General features: G+C 44.4%; 1 protein-coding gene across 4 annotated transcripts in view; it reads left to right on the forward strand.

The window, feature by feature from the left end:
- The window catches only part of Rapgef4 (Rap guanine nucleotide exchange factor 4), a 269226-nt gene that overhangs the window by 171331 nt on the left and 79054 nt on the right, over positions 1–18841 (forward strand). For 2 of the 4 annotated variants that reach the window (XR_004944679.1, XM_036183312.1), the window contains exons 7-10: positions 12844–12897; positions 13210–13316; positions 16181–16302; positions 17905–18088. Coding sequence is in view for 2 of the 4 variants with exons in the window: in XM_036183312.1 (XP_036039205.1) it covers positions 12844–12897; positions 13210–13316; positions 16181–16302; positions 17905–18088 (467 nt within the window). In the remaining 2 variants the exon portion in view is untranslated. The remainder of the gene's footprint in view (positions 1–12843; positions 12898–13209; positions 13317–16180; positions 16303–17904; positions 18089–18841) is intronic. The other 2 variants (XR_004944680.1, XM_036183313.1) reach the window with 1 other exon arrangement.

Below are 18841 nucleotides of genomic sequence, written 5' to 3' on the forward strand. Positions count from 1 at the left end.
CAGGCAACAAAGTGTGTGCAGGAGCAGAGCTTGGGGAAATACAAAGGGTCCTCAGGGCAGGCTTAGCTGGTAGAAGGAGGAAGCAGAGAGCCCACAGAACAAACAACAAACAAACAAACAAACAGGAATGCATGCCCTTTTCTCCAATGGTTTTCTCAACTCTCTCATCTAGTTCATTGATTATAAAACTTCCAGGCACCAAGGATGAGAAAAATCTCCTATAGCTAGTTTAATTTCTATAGCTTCTCAGATCATTTCATTGTGTGTCCCAATCAGACCAATTTTATTTTTAAGTATTTTGTTACCCAAACCTAGGATTATAACCCAAGCTTAGCATCATTTACCAGAATAGTCCTCTTTGAATTCTTTTGGGTTAAGCTTAGCACAGCTCTGCTGACATTCTAAAATATGCATGAAGTTGACATTTGCACATTTGGAGTCAAATTAAAATGACAGACTATGATATCATCATATGTTGTTATATATAGGGTGTTATTGTGTATCATTATGTTGCATGATTTTAAGGACTAGTCTATGCCCAGGGGGTTTATGAAGATATTTCCAAAATTTCCTAAGATGTGAATTTTAACTTTCTTTGAGGGTATATAAGATGGCTGCCATCTTGGTTACATATTGTACACATGTTACTGTTTGTGGTATCTGTAACTCTGTTCTCTCTACTGAGGTTTTGAACCTACAGGTTGGTAATCACTCCTCCTGCTTGGTTACCAGGGAGTCCATACTTGAGAATTTCAGCCTCCCTGATAACAACTGAGGCTCCAGTATGTGGCCCAAATTCTTGTCATCCTTGGCAGAATCCATTTTCTTTAGCAGGAGTGTAGCAGGTTTTCAGAGTCCACTGTCTGCTCTGAAAAAGTCTCAGTCAAGGGGTGTAGTTGGGTCTTGCCTTTGGTTCTACCACCCCTCAGTCTGTCTCTCTGTGGCCCTTTCAGAGATTCTGATATTTTTGTTATCTGTGAGTATGTTTCCACCCTACCTTAACTAACTAGACTAAGAATATAACCTTATACCCCCAAATTTTGAGAGGACTATTTAATGTGGAAATTTAGATTCACTTTATAAACAGTTCCCTCCATTTTCAAGTACTGGTTTTATAAATATGGAATATGATTTTTTCCCTGTCTTCCTTTAGGATGTTGTTGTAGTTAGAGTTACTATTAATTGTGGTGGAACACCATGAGCTAGAGCAACTTGGAGTGGAAAGGGTTTATTTGGAACTGAAACTAGATTGGAACCTTGAGGCCAGAGCTGATACAGAGGCCATGGAGGAGTACTGCTTACTGGGTTCCTCCTCATGGCTTGCTCAGCCTGCTTTCCTATAGAACTCAGGACCACCTGCCCCGGGTGGTCCTGCTCATCGTGGGCTGGTCCCTCTCCCATCCATCACTAGTTAACACAATGGTCTACAGGCTTGCCTACAGCTAAGTCTTATAGAGGTAGTTTTGAACTCCCTTCCCTCAGAAGACTATAGCTTGTGTCAAGCTGACAAACTAGCCAGCACAGATGGCAGTAAGGTAAAGATTAGGTTGTGTTTTAACTATTCTTGGAATCCTTATGTTTACACAATGATTTGAGTTGAAATAGTTATTTGTAATTTAGAAATTATAAAGCCCTTTATTTGTGAATATTAAGTACATGACCCAAAATAAGCATACATTTTCTTTACTAAATTACTAGTATTGGGTTTTCATATAAAGTATTTGAGTACCCAAAACAAACAACAAAAAAATGGGTGGGAAATGATTCCTTTGAGGGAGCCATCTAAGTTTATTTCGGTAGTTTAAATATTGCTAGTGTGATAACCTCATGATTGTGTGACCTTGGCGCAACCTTCAGGAAACATGCATCTTAGTGAAGAATTGTGTTATAGATGTGCAGATTGCATTTGGCATTCACTGAATTCTCCGTTGCTCAAATTGATATCCACATACCAGTGGTTTAATACCTTTAGGCAGAAGTAGAGAATTTCAGACCATACCCCAGATCAACAAAGCCGAAATCTGCACTATAATGAGATTCCCTGTGTGCTTTGCAAAGCATTAACTTCAGTCCTCCACCCACTCCCACCCCCATCCCCCATAGGATTCTGGCCAATCACAGCTCAGTGGAAACAGCTGCAATTTTCCTCCCAACATTCCTTCACATCCCGGAACATGTAAATTGCCTTTTTGGTCACTCTTTTTGTCACCACTTTTTGGTCAGGAATAAATGAAGTCTACTAAGAGATTTTAATTCATTCATTAAGAAAACTGTCCACTCATCAATAATGACTTACTGAGTACTTCTGTATGCCAAGAGTTGGGGGACAAAAGAGTGAGCATGATGATGTTTACAAAGCTAGTGTTTCAGTGGAGAGCACAGACAGGAAGTGATAAGCCATGTGTCAAAAGTGTAAGGTGCTGTCTAGCACGAGGAGGAGGAGAGTGCTGGTTTCCACAGGGATGGGCACACTAGATCCTCCAGGATGGGCAGAGTAGCCTCTCTGGCAAGGTGTGTTTAAATAAAGGCTTGAATGGGGTGTGAGCCGGCAGCCATCTTGGAACAGTGTCTAGACAGAAGGAAGAATGGGAAGTGGCAGGGCAGGAGAGACTAGAGAACACAGGAGACCAGAGAGCAACCAGGAGCTAGATGACTCCTACTTTAGAGTTCAGCTTGCACTATGAGCATTGGATTTCTCAGGATAGCATCATTGATCCATGTTTCTTTTGGTAGGATGCTCTAGCTATGGACTTGAGAATGATGGGGAATATGGAAGGAGACATGCAGACTTCTAAGGCCATCATCACAGTTCCTAGACAAGAGAAGTCTATGGCATTGATACTGGCACTTGGCATGTAGCTCATGAACTTTAGCTTAGGGACTGAATTTTTTACATTTTAATAAGTATAAACGTAAATGCCTGCATAAGGCCAGTGGCCAATGAGTTGAAGTGTGTAATTCTTGAGTTCATAGATAATATCATCATGGTTTTGTTTCCTTGTGTAGTCTTGTGCTACTGACAGGTAGTAATTAGTAATAATTCATGAATTAAAAAGACCATTTCCCAATCAACCCTAAAATACTTGTATTTTGGGCCAAAATTATTCTGGCCTTTTCTAATGTCTTTTATATGACTGTCACTACAGCTAGTATCATGAGAACATTTCAGTCACGAAGGCCATCCACTATATTTTAGCAGATGTTCCATGGGCTGTGAAAAAAATGCACTAAAATACCAGAAAAATAACATGTACTCTCATTTCCAGGGTCTTGTCTCTGCTTTTCTTTGCATTCAAAGTGTGCAGTGAAGTAGACTTTTGGTAAATTGTTATAACAAAGTCTGTGCAGAATGTCTGAAGGGTTTGCCACAACTCTGTTTGCCACAGCTGTATTGTTTTCCTTGTGGAAGTCACACCATATAGCCGTCACCATTGCTCTGTCGTTTTTTAAACTATGTTTTTCCTCACAGTAGAATGCTGGCTTTTCAGGAGCACAGAGATAACAGAATATCCCATAATTTCTCATTGGCTTTATCTTTTATTATGTGTGCACCGAACTCAGGGGAGCAATGCTAAATGTCCGTCAATAAACGATCATTTAGCAAATCGTACCATGTCCGGGCAATGGCTGCCATACAGCTATGAAAAAAAAAAATGCACAGAAGTGCAAAACTAGATGAGATACCTCTTTATGTTCTGATATGGAAATTCTTGAAGATTCTTCGTAAGTGATAAACACAAGATTGAGGCCGATGTGTATATTATTTGTGTAGGAGAATAGGGGAGATCATATATATTTCCATATTAGTTTGTGTATGATAATTAGCATTTCAGCACAATTAGATTTTCTAAAACATGTTATGCAAATCACTTGCAGCCTTGGAAACACTGAGCAGGAGCCTGGAGCCTGGATTCAGAGTGGGTAGCGCTCCAATCATGTCTTTTCCATATTCACTTTACATGCCTGGTGTATTTTAAAATGCCAAATAAATGCTAAAACTTTCCGTATCTTACCACACCCAGATTTCAATTAGAGACTTTAATGGGGCAAATAATGTGCCTAGACTTACCACTAATAAGTATCCCTCCATGAACACACTGGACACTGATATGAATCTCAATCATGGTCTCTGTTTCCCAAGAGTACAGAGCGCACTCTTCCCAGATTTGAACTTCATTGTTAGGATTTATCAGAATGGAAGTCAGGATGGTGGAGGCCAAGGCTTAGGTTTGTAAGATGGGAGGAAAGAGGTTTTAGTAATCTTTCACAGAACTTAGATGTCCATAGAAATTGCAGTTGTGAAGGTAGTGAAGGCAGGACAGAGGTATTTGTGTAATATTGTGGTTGGTTGATTGGCGTACATCTCATCTCCTCTTACTAAAAGTGCAGATCTCATAGGAATACACTGAGATACCTTTTATAAGAAAATCTGGGCCAATTTTTAGGAAAAGAGAAGACAAAACAAATGGCATGCACGCATGCGCACACACTCCCAAAGGAACTATTTTGACTGGTAACTCTCCAACAAAACATTTCCTTTCTTGCAGAGCAGGGCCACAAACAGTTAATTCCTTTGGAATTGATTTGTCTTAGAAAGCTGATATTTTCCTTTCTTCTCTGTGTGTGTGTTATTGTGTGTATGTGTGTGTGTGTGTGTGTGTGTGAGAGAGAGAGAGACAGAGAGACAGAGAGACAGAGAGACAGAGAGACAGAGAGAGAGAGAGAGAGAGAGATACAGGACCTTAGAGATGACCACATGTCATGGTGTACGTGTGGAAGTCAGAGGGCACCTTCACCTTCACATGGGTTCTGAGGACCAAACTCAGGTCATCAAGCTTGTACAGTGAGTACTTTCCACAGGGCCATCACACCTGCTCTGTATTAGATTTTTCTAGAGCGTGCATCTGATGTGCGCCTGGGCAGGATTTTTATCTGTTTTTATTTATTCTGCTTGGTGTTCTGTGGGCTTCCTGCAGCTGTAGGTTGGTGCCTGTCATTCATTTATTCCATTTTGAGAGAATCTGAACCACTAAAGTATTTATTCTCTTTACTTTTTTCTTGCGGTATTGCAAGTACATGTGTGTTTTTAATCACATGTGTGTTTTACCTTTGAAATTGTCTCAGCATTCTTAGATATTCTGGGTTTGGACACAGGGACAGTATCCTTTTCTCTTTGCAGTCCAGTTGGAAAGGTGTCTGTTGACCTGAGTTCAGGATCACTGAACCTTTCTCTAGCGGTTGTGTACATTCTACTGCTGGGAATGTCAATGTCCTTTCTGTGAGAGTTTGGTATGTAGAGTTTGCTTGATTTTTTTCCTTAGCATTTCTATGTCTCTGGTTTATGTTACCCAGTGCATTTTTGTATTTAGCATATAATTTCATTAGTGCTATCAATAGACTAAATATTCCATAGTTAACTTACATTACTAATTTAAATGTCCAGTCTGGTCATTCAAAAATCTGTGTTACATCTACGTTTTATTCCAGCTCTTGGTTTGTGCTTCAAACTAAAGTTTCTCTTGTTTATCATGCCTTGTGATTTTTATTACTGAAAGCCAGATATGATGGGATCTGTAATAAGAATGGAGGTAAATAGGCAGTCTTAGCAACTGTTCTATTGCTGGGAAGAGACACCATGGCCAAGCAACTCTTATGAAAGAAAGCATTTAATTGGGGGCTTGTTTACAGTTTCAGAGGTTAGTACAAGATCAGCATGGTGGGAAGCAGACGGGCATGAAGAAAGCTTTACATCCTGATCCATAGGCAGCAGGCAGAGAGAGAGAGAGAGAGAGAGAGAGAGAGAGAGAGAGAGAGAGAGAGAGAGAGATATGCTGTCCTGACGTCCATTGGTGATTAAACAGCAATGGAAAATGTGGACGGGTAAGCCAAATAAACCCATTCCTCTCCAATTTGCTTTTTGGTCGTGGTGTTTCACCGTAGCAATAGAAACCATAACTAGGACACACCTCCTCCAAGAAGGCCACACCTACTAACCCTTCCCAAACAGTTCTGCTAACTGGGGAGCAAGCATTCAAACATGTGAATCTATGGGGCCATTCTCATTCATACCTCCCCATAGGCCTTTAGCCTAATGTTTTCTGCTAATCTGTCTAGGAGATGGGTGGTGCTTGATGTTTGCTACAGTATAGAGATCAAAAGTCTCCTTAAAAGGAGTTAGAATCAGGGGCTGGAGAGGTATCTCAGAGTTAAGAGCACTGGCTGCTGTTGCAGAGGACCCAGGTTCGCTTCCCAAAACCAAAGCATGGCAGCTCACCAGTCTCTGTAGTTCCTTCCAGTTCTAAGGGAATTTAATGCCCTCTTCTGGCTCTGGGGGCACCAGGCACACAAATGATACATAGACATATGTACAGGTAAGCATTTATACACATAAAAAATGAATAAATGAGAGAAAGAAAGAGAATCTTTCCACTAGCTCTGCTATTTTTATGTTGGTACGGGCAGGTGTGAGCTGGATGGTAAGAGCCTTGTTGGCAGGTGGCCTGTGTCCCTGGCCTGGGACCCTCACAACTGTTTTTTGTTGTTGATGCTTTTGTTTTATAGACTTTTCTTAAACCTCCAGATACTAGAGTCTGGAACCCTCCTTTTAAAAATTCTTTTTATTGAGAATTTTATACACGTATATATTGTGTTTTGATCAAATCTACCCCTCCTCACTCCCAACTCCTCCTCCATCCCCTACTACTTTTCTTTCCCAACTCCCCTCCCCATTTCTCTCCCCACCAAGTCCATTTAGGACTATCAGTGTTACAGGAGCAGCACTATCTCCTGGAGGGGTATGGGCAGCCTCTCTGGAGCTCTTTTCCTGAAGAGAGCTTGCTCTCCCTCCAATCAGTTGCCAATAGCTTCTCAGCTAGGGGTGAGACTTCATGAACCCCCCACAACTGTCTCTCAGCTCCTGCTCTCCCACTCAGTTAATGCAGGATGGTGGATGCTAAGTCCCCACCTCCAGGTGGGGTCAGGCTCCAGGGAGTCTTCCCAGGGAGCGGGCCTTTGCTTTGGAGAATGTTCTCAGTGTATTTCACATTATTCTCAATCCCTCCTTTCCTGAGCCACAACCATGAGAGCCTGCAAGGGTTAAAATAAGCAAAACACAAAGCCACGGGGCCCATGGAAGACTTCTGCCCACTACCAGAGGTCCCTATGAAAGCTGGTCCACGTTTGGCCTCCAGCAGTTCAGCAGGAGCCAGGTTTAAGGGCTCTAATCCCTGTCCTGCATCTGCTACAGGTCAGCTGACCTCAGCCCAGGTGGGAATGCCCATCTATACCTGCAGATCCCGGGCTGGCAGTGTAGGTAGCAGCCTCAGTTCTCTGGTGCGCCCAAAGGAAGTTAGTTTTGTTTTACTCAGACTTCCAAGCTCCTTGGAAGCATTTCTCTGTAGGCCAGCTTTGAACTAGGAAAGTTACAGAAGAAGAACAGCCTCAGACAGAAGCCAGAGGAGCCTAAAGATGGTGTTCCCATGATTTCACGAATGGGAAAGCTTAGTTATTGCAGAGCCATGGAATCTGCCTATGCGTCTCAGTCCTGACTTGGATTTCATCTGTCTGGCACCAGAATGGTGACATTGTGGTAAGGATGAGAATGAGGAAACCATTTCAAAGGCTTAGCTGCATTGTTCAAAACATCAAAACGGGGGACATTAACATTTTATAGCATCTTCACTAAGAAAGCATTTCCCTACGCGATTGAATGTTCTTTGCTCTTGCTCACCAGAAATAGGAAAAGTGAAGGGATTTGAAAGCCACGGCGCTGGCTGTGGCATTTATTTGTGGACTCGGATGGACTTGCTAACTGGTGAACCTGTAGAAAGTTCAAGAGCTCATTTAAATCAGGCACTTTCTCCACCCGAATCCCCAGTTTAGCTTTTCACACTGCTCTGCACACCATAGGCCTTCATTAAATCTCTGGATCCTGCTGGACGTGACTGCCATGACTTTTTATTGCCCTGGATTGCCAGCGTCGGCTCTGAGCTCCAAGTCCTCATTCTAGCTTGTTATTCTTGTCTCTTGGCTTAAGATGTTGTGCCTTGCAAAAAGGCTTCTGTGAGCAAATACTTGACTAAAAGAATCACCCTGTTTTCAAAGGCGTCTGAATATGAATTTTCGTGAGGCCTATTACAAGGTCTCATCGACCTCATTATATCTACTTGGGGGTTATTGTGCACCTTGTAATGGAAGCTAAATTCCTATTTTTCATCACCTGATTAGTATTTCTGAATTGGCTCAGATGCCAAAAGGAATATTTTTTTCCTTGCTGTTTTTCCCCTTTCACTGGTAATAGAAACATAATAAAAAGGCAGCTGAAAGAGAAGGCCCTTCCCTAAAACAAACAAAAACCAATTATAGTTAATCCTGAGGGAAGCCTTCAGGGGAGACGGCCAAGAAAATGCTGGAGGCTTCTGCCCTTATCTGTCCTTCCTGCCTGCCTTTGAGGATCACATGTTCACAGCCTGGCTTGGACTCTTTCGTGCCCACAGGAATTTCTGTCAACACACGAGAATGTGTTGAAATGCACGCAGTTTAATCAGAGAGGGCCTATCCCTTGTCCAGCCGCCTCCTTGCGATGTGTGCATCCTAGCTACAGGTCAGAGCGGAGGCCAGCTCTTGGACCCAAACCAAGCTATCATTAATGGATTCCCTGTGCCATACTGGCTTCCCATCTGCCTTCCTCTTCTGTACCCAATGGGAAATATGCCTGGAGGATATAGGCCAGCAAGCAGGTGGAAGAGCTGGGGTATTGCTTGCTGAGGCTCTGCCCAAGTCTGGCTGCTGTGTCTACCTTGTAGGGCTGGCCCTTCAGGTCTCTTCTTTGTCCTTGCTGTGCTCTGACAGAGGCTGGCCTCTGGAGGCATGGTTTCTGGCTGCCTGTCCCTCATGGTCTTGCTTTGGTTCTCACTGACATTGCTCTGTTGCTGTTTCTGTCTCTCCCGTGTGACCTAACCATTGACATAAGGAAATGGTTCCCTCCTTTCTCTAGTTCCCGACCAGAGGGAGAATGGGCACAGGTAGATCTTGCCTTCCTCTGGGCCGAGGATAGACTGGTAGCATCAGTAGCAGTGGCCATGCCTCAAGGGGTTCTTGAGGTCCTCCAAGTTCCAGTATCTTCCAGGACCCCTGGATCAGGTTCTGGTGATGTTTCCTTCTTCCTCGGCACTCTTCCCGAGGCTTTCTTCTGCCAACATGGGGACTGGCTGAGTGGATCAGGCACCTTCCCCATAGCCCTCCACCTGTACAACTGTTTCCCAGCAGAGAAATCCGTCTCTGATCAGGTTTCCAAATGGCTTCTAGTCTCCTTGGTGGATTTCTGTGACTCCCTTTCTCTGACACATGTATCTTATCCCTGAGGGAATGGTTCTTCAATGTAAATGTTTTATTCTTATAAAGTTGCCTTTTAGAAAGTTAATTCTGACTAAGTATGCTGCATACTGCAATGGGTATGATCTCAGTTAGTAAAAATGAGGGTTTTGTTTTTTTTTTTCTGAAAATTTATACAACCAAATCTGATGCCTGGACCTAGAAGGGCTGACCAGCATGTTGTACCCTTTTCAGTGAACATCAATCAAACAACATACCAAATCCTCCAACATGACAACCAAGACATTTCTAGAAGAAATGGGGTGGTGGTGGTGACGGAGGCTGTGGTGGTGGTGGTGGTGGTGGGTGGTGGTGGTGACTGGACTTATGATGCAGACACTAGAGTAATCTAGAAGTAGATTGAAATCTCAGCACTTCCAGATAGTAGCAGGTCCGAGCTCAGGCAAGTCCTTACACATCTCTGGCCTTAATGAAAAAGAAAACAGCCATGAAACCAGGAGCTAGTGTGGATGAAGGAGTGGGGTAGACATATCAAACCCATCTCTAGATCAGATTTTCTTACTTGAATGCTTCTTGAGAATAACCATATTTTGTCTGTCCTTCCTAACTGTTCACAAAATACAATTATCTTCCTTATTTCTCTATAACACAGCCAAGGGGAAACTTACTTCAATGATGAGGGAAAACAAATTGGAAATAAGCAGAGAGACCCAAAAGCAGTGTAGTCACACTGGTTACATAGGGGTCCCCGGCCATGTCTTGGCCAGGGATGGTTTCCCAAGGACCCTGCCTGCCTGTCTCAAGTCTGTCTATATCAACATTCACCGTCAGGCACCGGCCCTTTCTCAGTCCTTCTGAGTGAATGTAGTATTCTCTTCAAAGTCAAAGTCCTATTCTCTGAGGAGAACACTTTCCCTGCATAGGTCCCACATGGGATTTATTTAAAGAAAGGGGAATCCCCTCCTCAGAGCACCCATTCATGGTGTTGACCCAAACCTAACATCTCTGAGGTGGAAAAGGTTTGAGAACATTGCTTTTCAGCAGATGAAACAGATTCCTGGCCCTGGAGCTGGTGCTGGGATTGTCTAGCTGAAAGAACCTTGTAGACATTCTGTGCCTTCAGAAGTCACACCTCAAAGGGACAGTGTTGGCCGAAGCTTGATGCTCCATCTTGCTTTGGTAATACTTCCTTTACAAGGTTCCAAGGGGGGGGGAAAAAGTCATTGAATGAAATAAGCTAAGCTAGACACCACTTGTTAGTATTTTGTTATAATATAGTAGATGCAACTAAAAATATATATAGTCTTTGAATAGTTTCATTTAGCTCACCAAGAACAAGAAGAAAAAGCATTTTTATCAGCCATCCTCAGTCTGGGCCTCCTCTTGAGCTCCAGCTTAGCCAGCTTCTTAAGGACAAATGGAAAAGAAACACCAGCTTTTCATAGGGGGGCGGTCTAGAAACCAAACCCCACCTCCATCTGCTCTAGATGGAGCATGCTTCTCCAGAAGAGGGAGAAGGTGTGGGTTTCTAGCGTCATTTTCTGGAGTAACCAGAAGCTTTTACAGTTAGATTCGTAACCAGGAAGCCTCAGAGATGTATGAAGCCACCTGTGTATAGAAGGGACAGGATCACTGGAGTGGAAGTCCAGAAGCGGAAAGTTTACAGCAGCTTTAGTTGTGTGTTTCCAGGGACCTGATGTATGATCGCCCCATTTCCCTGGCTGGCCAATGCTCTGGGTTAAGTACAGGAGTTCCATGGTCTCACAGCTCCTCACCCATCAGCAGGTCTATGTGATGAACGTAGGAGCTCTCAGGGCATGCCTATCTGAATGGGACCACATTGACATCCGTTGGTCTGTGCTTGCTCTGAGTGGTGTGCTGCCCACACTCTGTCCGTTTCAGTGGGTGGGGTCTGCTGGATGCCAATCACATGAAGAAAATGTTGAAATGGGTGAGTTCAAGGAGTCACAGCCATTCTAATCAAATCTGTCTCGCCTCTGCTGGTTTTCAACGTTTAGTACTCAACTCCCCCTTTAGCTCTATTATAATATTAAAAGCACCAACCCGCCTGAAATTGGTCACTGATAATGGGCAAACATAATGTTTAAGTGTGTATGTTTGCATTGAGGTTTAAAGGGTTTCTTAAAACTAATGCTGACTTTCATCTCCCTCCATCGTTTCGGATTTTAAAGGAGAAGAGACGAACTCACCGATGTATTTTCACTATAATGAACTCCCATTTGCAAAAGGCAGGGGGTGTTGATATAAAGTGTTATAATCTCTGTGCCAGGGTTTGGGGGCTGCCATAACAAATCGCCACTCACTGAGCAGACCAGATAATCAAGTCACTGAGCCCTGTGTGCTGTAGCCCAGACCTCCAGTGTGAGTCTCTGGGATAAGATGGAGGGAGGTCAGCAGAATCCCTCTGCTTTTGGAGGCTCAAGGGACACTTTTGTTTTGTTTTGTTTTTGCTTGCTGACATTCTGCCTTTCATTCTTACATCGTTTATAACACAACCCCCAGGAACACGAGGCTGGCTGGCTGGTCTCCACATTTTGTCCTTAACCTTAACCACACCCATATATCATTCTTTGGCCGTGTAACCCAGTACTACGTACAGGCTCTGGGGATAAAGATGTCTGCATCTTTGGGGGAATATAGGTAAGGAGCCCCAGCCTACTAAAGCTCCAAAGTAATAAAATAAAAAATAAGATCATGCTTTTCGAAAGTGTCACAAACAGCATTAGTATCCACGGCTCTTCCACCACCTTTGACGGGACACATTTGCAAAGGTCATTGCCAGATATGTGAGATAATGAGGTTAGGGGGCTCTGTTTTGTAGAAACAGAACTCCTCCACAGATCCATCCACAGAATGTGTTTTGTATGATGAATGCCATCTAGGTCCTGGAGCTGTTCTGACTGGTACAGACTCTTGATTACACAGTTTTCTCAGAAAAGAGAAGGGCACCAGCTGCCTCCCTTGGGTTCTAGGAGCTGGAGTGCAGGAAACTACCTGTGAAAATAACAACAAACAAACAAAAGAGCACTGATGAGGAAGAGTCTTAACAGCACAGGAGAACAGGCAACAGCTCATTCCCAAATCAATCTTTATCCACGGCTGGCCCGGGCAGGTCGCTGTGACCTCCGACTGTTTACCGTATTTGCTTCCTTCCCTGTTCTGACTTTCCTATGCTTCCACCAGCTGCCTTTTCCCTCCTCATTAAGCTACAGACATTGAATCATTCCTGTTTGGTTCTTTTTTCCCCCCTTTTTTTCATTTTTTTAAAAACAATTTATATTTAAGTGTTGGCAAACTAAATGGTCCAATTTTGCCCTTTGAATGCCGATGCATTCAAGTTCCTTAGGCAGCTTTTCTCTCTCTCTCTCTTTTTTTTAAATTCTATTTTGAGTTTCATAAAAATTGGTGTTTCTTATTATCCCCAACCCATAATTTTCGTTACTGAATTTTTTGTTTAATTTTCTTTTGCTTTAACATTTTATTTTTCAGACACCTCTCATTGAACCTCACGTTCCTCTCCGTCCTGCTAACACCATTACCAAGGTAATGGGATGTAGGTGGGTTGATGAGCCATCCAAGCTCGCTTCTTAAGTACCACTGGAGGTGGTTCCTATGTCAGAGCTTCATGTCAAGGCCCTCCCGTCCACTTCCTAGAGTCCATAAATATGCAGCATGTCTCAGTTCTCAACATAAAACAGTGACATGTCACAGGAGTGAGCAATGTAAATATGTATGAGTGAGTTATGTTTTTCTCTCCGTACTCTGATTAGAAAGTGGTCTAAGAATTCACTGGGTCTAGCTCCCTTTCCTAAACTCTCCTCTTCCCTCTCCTCCTCCCATTTGATTAAAACCCAGGTCCCTTCAGAGAAGATCCTCAGAGCTGGAAAGATTTTGCGGATTGCCATTCTCTCTCGAGCTCCCCACATGATAAGAGACAGAAAATACCACCTGAAGACGTACAGGTATGTTTGCTCGTTCTGACGGCTTGGCCCCTCTGATTCATGGTTTATCAAAGTCGGATACATAGCCTCTGTTTGTAGCCTCTCCCCCCCCCCCCCCCCCGTTCCCTCCTAAACTTGATTTAGCCTCAGCATTCCAGGCTAATGTGTGCAGGCATGCACAGAGAGGAGAGACCTCTCGTGTTTCTGGTAGCCAGCATCTTTCAGTGGACCGACTAAGTTCAGCGAGCATCCACACAGTGCTAACCTGCTCCAATGATGATACCAGGCCATTTCCCACATGCCATCTCAGCTTCTCTCTACCATATCCCTGCTAGAAAGGTCTGTCTAGGTGTGTGTTCACTTCTCAGATGACAAAAATGACCCAGGGCAAAGAGATCAAATAGCTTCCCTTCACTAAGTCAGGTCTAGTGAGTACACAAGATTTAAACCAAGGATGGTTGATCTCCAAATTCAGTGACTTTTTTTTTAGGTCATAATGTTACAAGCTCTGAGGATCCAGAAGTGAACATAATATTCAAAGTCTTTTATGGGGTTTGTTTTCTAGTAAAGTTTTATTTTAGTAAGATACTTAACCTGGGGCGTGCGGGAGGCTGCACTTGCTGAAGCCGGAGGAGGACATTGGGTGACCTGCTCTATCACTGTCCATCTTATCCCTTTGAGACAGGGTCTCTCACTAAACCTGGAGTTAGGCTGGCAACCAGCAAGCCCCCGGGATTCTCCTGTCCCCTCCTGTCACAACATGGGAGTGAACCTAACTCTTTACACTGGGAATTCAAACTGAGGTCCTCATACTTGTGTGGCAGACGTCCTTACTCACTGAGCCAGCTCCCCAATGCCATGTTTTCACTAGCTGACTGTTTTCAGAGTCTGTTAGTCGATGACATCTGTAAGTCTTGTTCTGCAACTCTGGAAGTTAATCTGTCTGGATATGGCTCATGCACACCATCATAGTTCTAAGGAAAGTCAGGATTTAAAACAAAACTAAAACATGTGTATTACACATCCCCCAGAGTTCAGCCCCTTTAGCCCTTTGACTCTTTAGCTTTAAGTAAACCTTAAAATCTCACATGGCTGAAAAGATCTTTTCCTTTGAATGTTTTAATTATTTTTCCCTTAAGATGCGAGTATGGTCCCCCAACTATTGACTGTGTTGGGAAAATTCCATTAACTATGTCATGTTCCGTGGCAAATACTGGAAACTGGACGTCAGAAACTGATCTCTTCCTTGTGCCATCCTGCTGAGACTTAAACCCCTGACATGGAGGTGTTATGTCTGCTCCACACCCTATGACACAAATTAATGATCTGTTGGTGATGACCAGTGGACTCCACTGCAGGCCACAGACACGGTTTCTTCTTCTGCCCCAGTTTGAGTTCCTGTCCCAGATCTGCACTAGCAAGCTCTGCCCCCTTCCTCCTGCTCTTCGTCCCATTATGCAATTGCCTCAGTGTCAGAGTGTGGAGACCCCTCCAGGTTCAGTATCACCCCAATACTATGCTAGGGTGGTTGACAGTCAGTTCTGAAGTACAGGTGTCACTCAGTGGCAGGGATACCCAGGGACTCTGCTGTGTGCCTCTCTTATGTATTCTGCCTTTCCTAGAAACTCGATCTTCTGAGTCTTTTTTGTTCTTTGTGCTTTTCTTTTCTTTTTTTTTAACTTTAAGAACAGTCATTGAACAAAAAGCCAAGTTAAAATTGATTTCTATGCTTTTATAAGAACTTTTCCACTAATAAACTATCAAATTCTAAGAGAAATGCTTGTTTATTTTGTATGTTTAGCTAAGAGGTGTTCGGTTAATTCAGAGTGAAGACGTAGATGTCTCTTCACCCTTTGAAGCTGTGATGATGGGCGTAGCTGGCCTTCACCACGGTCCTCCCTGGGTCAGGGTCAGCACATCCCAGGAATGCTGATAAGATTTCAGGGATTCTAGAATATTGGAACTGGAGAAGGTCTCCAGCACCAGCACTTTTGCGTTCTTTATCTCCCAGAGAAAGCAACAGAACCAGAGAGATGGCCAAAGTCACAGAGCTAATGAGTAGTTGTTTTATCCCATAACTCTCTCTCACTTCAAGGTTTTTCCCAAAGTGGCCCAGGACAAGGGATCTACTTCAGTTTAGGCTAGAGTTCTTTAGGTTTGGCCCAGTCTCTGCTCATCCCCAGAGGCATGCAAAGGGAGGCAACCAATGAGTCAGGCCCAGCTGCACACAGCCATCTGCTCTGGGCCTCCCTGCCCTGTTCCACTGTCCCTGGAGATCTGTCCCCAGGACTGCAAGACTCCACTTCTCCCTTGTACACACGCACAAGGAACACCTGCCCTATTTTCTCACCTCACTCAGAGTCTCCTAATATGTAAGTGTATAATTGTGTGTTTCCTAACTAATGCACATAGTTTGTTTACCCAGACTGGCTCACTGCAGGGGACAGCTTTGGGACTAACATGTGAATATACAGGGAGCATCTGTTGGTATTAGATGACAGGTTCTGTAGACATGCTAATGCTCATTACACTGAACCTTTTCGGAGAGATTTATGGTGCTAATTGCTTATTTCTCCCAACACTCCTCACACTGAGGTCTTCCGGGACCTGCTCACAGTGATAGACTTAGAAGGAAGTCTAAGTCTAAGGAGGCTTTCCCTCTCCAGCCCTTTGAGGAGCTTGGTGCTCTGTGTTCTGGTGTTCTTTTATTTACACGACCCTGCTTAGATGGTACAAGAGCCTCGGGTTATATACCCTATAGTACTTTCTTTGCCTTCATACCTCCCATGGGGCCACGCTTTTTGGAAGGTTCTCCTCTTGAAACTGTCTCCCACTCTCTCTGCAAAGGGGTGACCTTTCCATCCTCTGTGTCTCATCTCCTTTAGACAATGCTGTGTTGGGACCGAGCTTGTAGACTGGATGATACAGCAAACGTCCTGTGTTCACTCCCGGACTCAAGCTGTTGGCATGTGGCAAGTCTTGCTGGAAGACGGTGTCCTCAACCATGGTAAGATGAGCCACGGGCTCTGGAAAACTCTGAAGACATGCAAAGTGTATTTCCCTTGGGTAAGCTATTGCTGAATACCCAAGTGGACAAGAAAGAATTATGATCTCCTTAAGGAACCACCAAGCTAGCATCTTCATTTAGCAATACAAATGCAGTGAGCGGGCGCTATTGATTGCTATGTTCCACCACTGTACCTTCCTAACTTCCAAGAATGAAGGAAAGGAAAATGAAATTGCAACCGGAGTGCATCAGCTCCAATTATGTTTATTAGTTTGCATTCATGGTTCATTGATAGTGTGATTATACTCCAAGCATTGCATGGCGGTCCTGATGCAGGGGCAGAATGAAAGAGCAATGAAATGTGTGGCCGGGCTGATGACATGAAGGTAAGTAATGAATGCAGACAGTGCCTTTTAACCGTGCCACTGTCTGCGAGAGCCAATTTGTATACCCGCAGGATGACCATATTTAAAATCAGAGCGGTGCTCTGCAATTGCAGTCTCTGGTAACTGCAGCAGCTCTGGATGAACAGAAGAGCTATTCAGGGCTGGTGTGTGACTGCTGCTGAACTGCTCACGCCACTTGTTTAAGACTACTTTTCTAAACATGAAAATATTCAAATCATCCCTTTCATTCGCCAGCACCTGGGAACGTGGGAAAAATAGCTTTGCTGGAGTTTCTCAGACTTGAAATGTGCATACCAATCACCCAGGGCTTTTGTTGAAAGCAAATTCCAACTTTGCAGGTCTGGGGCGGATTCTAAGCATCTTGCTTTGCAGTAAGTGCCCATATGTTGCTGCCGTCACCACTGTCATCCCTAGTTGGGGACCTGCAAGGGTCTACCGCAGTTCTTCGTCTTTGGAACATCTTGACAATCTGTGCTGTGAAGGGACTAAATGACTTCCAGACATTTAGATGAGGGGTTCTAGCCCAGTTCACCCTCTCTTTCTAACAGAGACCTAAATCTTGTTGATTGCTTGGTTAGTGTGTGTGAGCTCCTGGATTTGAGTCCCTGGCTTTGACAAAGGAAAGGGAGGAAGCAGCTTTCTGAAAACTGAAACTGGAAGCAGATGACCACAGATTCCTTTGTGGAGTCTCTGGCCTAGAAGCTTGATCGGGTTGCTCTGTTCATATCTTTGTGCTCTTGGAACCTTTTTTTTTTTTCTCCAAGTGGGGAGAGAAGTGTGGCTAACGGGTACAGATAGCTAGCTAAGGTCTGACCTCCCAAAGGAACGCCTCTTGTAAGCCCATTCCCCCAGAGCCGTGCTGCAAGCCTTCTCTGACAGTTTGGGACACGTGCCCACCCTGTAGAAAATGCCACCAAGGCGTTGTGTGCTTATTCCATAAAAGCTGGCAGGTGCTCAGAGGAGGCCTGGGGAGGCAAAATTGGGTGGGTCCAAGAGGCTGTGGCTGGAATGACTGCAGATGGGATGGTGTGGCTTCCAACCGCCCCGCCTGAGTGAGGTGGAGTTCAAAGGGCTCAGGCTCACTGCTGTGCTAATGCATGGCGGTCTTGCAGGACTCCGGCCCTGTGCTTCTGGCAGAGAGCTGTGGGGCAGAGCTTCAAGCCCCAGCTGACCCTTGCCTCTATGTTTCCCGCAGTGGACCAGGAACGCCATTTCCAAGACAAATATTTATTTTATCGATTTCTGGATGACGAGCATGAGGATGGCCCTTTGCCTACTGAGGAAGAGAAGAAGGAGTGTGATGAGGAACTCCAGGATACCATGCTGCTGCTGTCACAGATGGGCCCTGATGCCCACATGAGGATGATCCTGCGCAAACCGTAAGTGAGAACTAGCGGCTCATCTAGCTGTCCCAGGATGCTGCAGGCACATCTGGGGAGGGGCGCGAGGCTGGTGGCAAACGTCCTTCCCTTCCCTTGAGTCAGAGGAGGGATGACAAAGGGGTGATACTGCAGGGGTGTTTGTCTCTATCCTATTTTAAACTTTTACCCCCCCAAAACTCCACTTTCTACTCACTTGAGTTTAAACTATAGATATTTAGCAGGTAGCTCAGAATATCAAACTGGGGTGCCCATATCAATGACCTTTGGCCAAGGGCAAGCAGAAACTGTTCTGTTTCTATGCCAGGCTAAAGACAGCCCCTTTCTTCATAGTGCTAGAGGGCAAATGTCCTCAGAAGCAAAGCTCCCATGCCTGTGTCACATTCACTCATTCATTTGTTCATTCATTCATTCATTCATTCATTCATTCTTTTAGTAACCCCTTGAAGGCCTCCATTCAGTCAGTGAGGCAGCTGGAAACCCCCTTGTCTGCCACAGCTGACCACAAGCTGACAACCAAAACCTTGAGGGATTTAACTAGGGCAAAGAAGAAGAAAAAAAAAGTGATATGCTCCTGTTAGATTCCAGGCATTCTACTAACTGGGCCCTCCCGGCCTTCCTCAGTCCTCAGGGGGACCTTTGCAGTTGAGATGGCTTGGCACTGCATTTGGAAGCCCCCCCCCCCACAGGCCTATATTTTCATGCTGGAAATGAAACCTCCTTCCATCGTACCAGCCAGTGCCAGGCAGCTAT

Source organism: Onychomys torridus, chromosome 4 (genome assembly GCF_903995425.1).
Source record: "Onychomys torridus chromosome 4, mOncTor1.1, whole genome shotgun sequence".
Classification (NCBI taxonomy): domain Eukaryota; kingdom Metazoa; phylum Chordata; class Mammalia; order Rodentia; family Cricetidae; genus Onychomys; species Onychomys torridus.